Source organism: Papilio xuthus, unplaced genomic scaffold, assembly GCF_000836235.2.
Source record: "Papilio xuthus unplaced genomic scaffold, Pxut_1.1 DF829567.1, whole genome shotgun sequence".
Classification (NCBI taxonomy): domain Eukaryota; kingdom Metazoa; phylum Arthropoda; class Insecta; order Lepidoptera; family Papilionidae; genus Papilio; species Papilio xuthus.
The window spans coordinates 32,089-35,800 of NW_013529082.1; the positions used below are offsets into that span (position 1 = coordinate 32,089).

Here is a 3,712-nt window from a genome sequence, read left to right on the forward strand (position 1 = left end):
GCGCTGGTGGCGGCGCTGGTGCGGCGGCTGCCGGCCTCGCCGCGGCTCGTGCGGTGCCTGCGCGCCGACGCCGCACTTCGGCCGCATCGTTTCGACACCGCTCTACTGCGACATCAAATCCGCACTCAAGGGTAATTTTAAAAAACGTGATTCGCCCGCACTCGCTCGCGCTCTCGTTTCCTGTCGTACCGAACGCACAGATCGTGGATCCGTTCCAAATGAAAGTGCAACAAACGTACACAACAACATGCAACAACACGAGGACGCCGCACCTTTTGCGGAAACTAAACTTTTTATACACCGGCTTATAGAATGGGATATATTCCCACTTTGCTAAAATTATGTCACGGCCTCTTTCTCTTGCCATAGACACATGTTATTTTACATTCTTTGAAGTTTCATTTGGAACGGAGTATATAACAACCCCACCCTTAACTTAGCGTAGGCTCCGAGCCCCTCGGTGGGGACGTATAGTGGGCTGATGATGATGATATAACAATTGTATGTGTCATTAAAAGCGCCCGTTGATAGATATCACGGGATAGTTTATTAATACGGACCCGCACCGCCGCTATCTTTGGCTCAATATTCTACGTCTTCCAACCGGTCCATTTGTAGAGATCAGTGTTAGAAAATAAGTTCGAGTAGTGTGGATAATCGCGTGATATCGGAGAGGCGTCAGTACAAGCGCATGTGCAGCATAATGGAGATGGCGGCGCTGCGGCGCGCGGGCTGGTGCGAGTCGCAGTGCGCGCGTGCGCTCGTGGCGCGGTACGCCCCGCTGGCCCCCGACCCCGCCGCCCCGCGCCGCGCCGCCGACCCCGTGCGCGCCGCGCGCCATCTGCTGCGCGCCCTGCCCATACCCAGCGCGGAGTTCGCCTACGGCCGCACGCGCGTCTTCATCCGCAGCCCGCGCACGGTGAGTATGCGCCGCTGTCTGCGCGCTGCGCACTCTGCGCCGAGCACTGCGCACTCTGCGCCGAGCACTGCGCACGGACGGAGGTGAGAGCGCGTGCGACGTGCGCAGGTGTGGGAGCTGGAGGCGCTGCGGGCGGCGCGCGTGGCGCAGTTGGTGACGGCGGCGCAGCGGGCCTGGCGCCGACACGCCGCACGCCGCCGCGCCCGCGCCCAGCGCACCATCGCTCGCGCCTGGCGCGCCTACAAGGTTTCTATCTCAATGTTCACGATAAATTCATAATAATACACTACTCCTTGTGTGTCACAACACGATACAAATATTTTATTTGAATAATACGCAGAGGAGACGAGCACGCGCACAATACGCTCAGCCCGCAACTACACTTCATGTGAGTATGACTTTAAAATTCTCTTGTCCTGTTCCTATACGTACTAAAACTTTCTATTTCAAGTTAAAATATCCCTTTATTACGTACATTATTTGGTTCTGTTTAGTTCATATTTGATTTTAAGTTTTGCTACAAAGGATTTATAAGAAATAACTACAAACGGACACATATTTCTTAAGAAATTTCTATGAAAAGTCGATGACTAGAGAAAGGGCTACAGTGGCATGTTCATTACGGTCAGTGGGCGGGGCGAGAGGCGGGGCGGGAGGCGGCGGCGCGCGTTGTGTGGCGCGCCTGGTGCACGGCGGCGCGGCGGCGCTACCTGTGTCGGCTGTGGGCGCAGCTGCCGGCTCGGCACCGCAGCCCGGCGTGCGGGGCGTGGCCGCCGTGCCCGCAGCCGCGCTTGCTGGGCCGCGCGGACGGGCTGCTGCGCCGGCTGCACCACCGCTGGCGCTGCCGCCTCTACCGGCAGGCGTTCGACCAGACGGCGCGCAACCGCATGCGCGAGAAGGTGACGGCGAGCGTGCTGTTCAAGGAGCGCAAGGCGACGTACGCGCGCAGCGTGGCGCACCCGTTCGTGGGCGACTACGTGCGGCTGCGCGCGTCCGCGGCGTGGCGGCGCGGCGCGGGGGCGGCGGGCGCGGACCGCTATGTGGTGTTCGCCGACGTGGTGGGCAAGGTGGCGCGCTCCAGCGGGCGCGTGGCGCGCTGCCTGGCCGTGCTGTCGACGGGCGCGCTGCTGCTGCTAGAGGCGCGCTCGCTGCGGCTGAAGCGGCGCGTGCCGGCGCACTGCGTGTACCGACTCTCGCTGTCGCCGTACGCGGACGACCTGCTGGTGGTGCACGTGCGCGCGGTGAGTGGGGCGAGCGGTGCGCACCCGGCGCGGGGGGCGTGGTGGGCGCGGTGGGCGCGGTGGGTGCGCGGCGCGACAGTAGCGGGTGTGTGTGTGTGCGCAGTGCGGCGGGGCGGCGGGCGCGGCGGGTGCGACCCCCGCGGCGGGCGCGCTCGACAGCTCCACGGAGGAGCTCTCGCAGTGCTCTTCGCGCGACGCGCTCGACGCTCCCGGCTGCCTCTTTGGGGTAACATTTATAACTTTATTTTCACTTTACGCGCTTAGATAATAGTTGTTATTATTTGTTGTTAAATATTTTATTTTGTAAAATAACTTATTGTCCCGTGTCCATTCCAAATATGGCAACTAATGACTGTGCGGCCGCAAACGGAGGCTTAACATGAGGAGCCAAAATATATAAGAAATCGAAAACTAAGCGGTTGCTGACAGATTGTTATGGAACGAGAAGCTACCATCGTAGTGAAGGGGGGTGGGGGAGTGCATCATGTCGGCGCTGCACATCACTCACGATGTTGTATTTTTGTCGTCTGCGGCTGTATCATTAACATGTGATTATTTTATCGGGTGGCAGCAATTCTGTCGGCTGGTGCCGGCGCCGCCCAGCCCGCCGACCGGCCCGCAGGTGCCGCAATACCCTCTTGCCTCCTCCAATACCAACAGCCACATTATCCTCGCTAATTAGGAAGTAAAATCTCGCTCGAATGAACGAAGGCTGCTTCTTTACAATTTTAAATATTGAAGTCCTCCAACTCTCACGAAGCTTTTAATACTTGAAATTTAAAAAGCTCAAACAAGTTTTCACAAATAAACCTTTAGATGACATTTTGGAAAAGGCTTGAAACACGTATTTCATTTTTTTTAATGCAATTTCAAATATTTAGGTGATGAATTTTGTAAAAGCCAGAATGCTGTACGTTTTAGAACAACTATACATCAAAGGGCCTAGCACGAATACATATTTGTTACACGCGCCTTCGTAACGTTGTCGACAAAATATGTCGAAAGTTGTACGAGATTCAGCTGCAGCGCTGCACACATTTCAATACTGATGACAAATATTCGTGCTGGGCCCACATTATATTACAAATAAATCAAAAGAGATAATTATTGACGAGTGTAAAAGGTGTGATGTTCGCTTGTATTGTATGTCGAAGCTCGTGTCGTATATATTAATATTATAATTAGATAGATTTAGTATGTGCGCGTTGTGCGGTGAGTGTATACTATGTGACTGAGATGGGGGTGCGGGTGCGGGTGCGGGGGTGTGCGCAGGGCGAGGGCGCGTGGCGGCGGCGCGGCGACCTGGTGCTGCGGACCTGCCACGTGCTGGAGCTGGCCACCAAGCTGTTCCTGGTGGTGCAGAACGCGGTGGGCGCGCCGCCGCACGTCAACATCGCCACCGAGTCAGTACATGCGCACTCCTACACACTCATACACTTTGCATACATTTTCTCATCATGGATCAAAATAATTTCAGGTTTGAGGCGAACTTTGGCCAACAAATAGTAACGATCTCGTTCCACGCGCTGGGCGGTGCGGGGGCGGGGGCGGG

General features: G+C 56.4%; 1 protein-coding gene across 1 annotated transcript in view; it reads left to right on the top strand.

Annotated features, from left to right (window-relative positions):
* The window catches only part of LOC106116942 (unconventional myosin-Ia), a 9,078-nt gene that overhangs the window by 4,579 nt on the left and 787 nt on the right, over positions 1 to 3,712 (top strand). The window contains exons 14-19 of the mRNA XM_013311003.1: positions 676 to 919; positions 1,028 to 1,165; positions 1,260 to 1,418; positions 1,549 to 2,160; positions 3,433 to 3,563; positions 3,638 to 3,707. Of these exons, the coding sequence (XP_013166457.1) occupies positions 676 to 919; positions 1,028 to 1,165; positions 1,260 to 1,418; positions 1,549 to 2,160; positions 3,433 to 3,563; positions 3,638 to 3,707 (1,354 nt within the window). The remainder of the gene's footprint in view (positions 1 to 675; positions 920 to 1,027; positions 1,166 to 1,259; positions 1,419 to 1,548; positions 2,161 to 3,432; positions 3,564 to 3,637; positions 3,708 to 3,712) is intronic.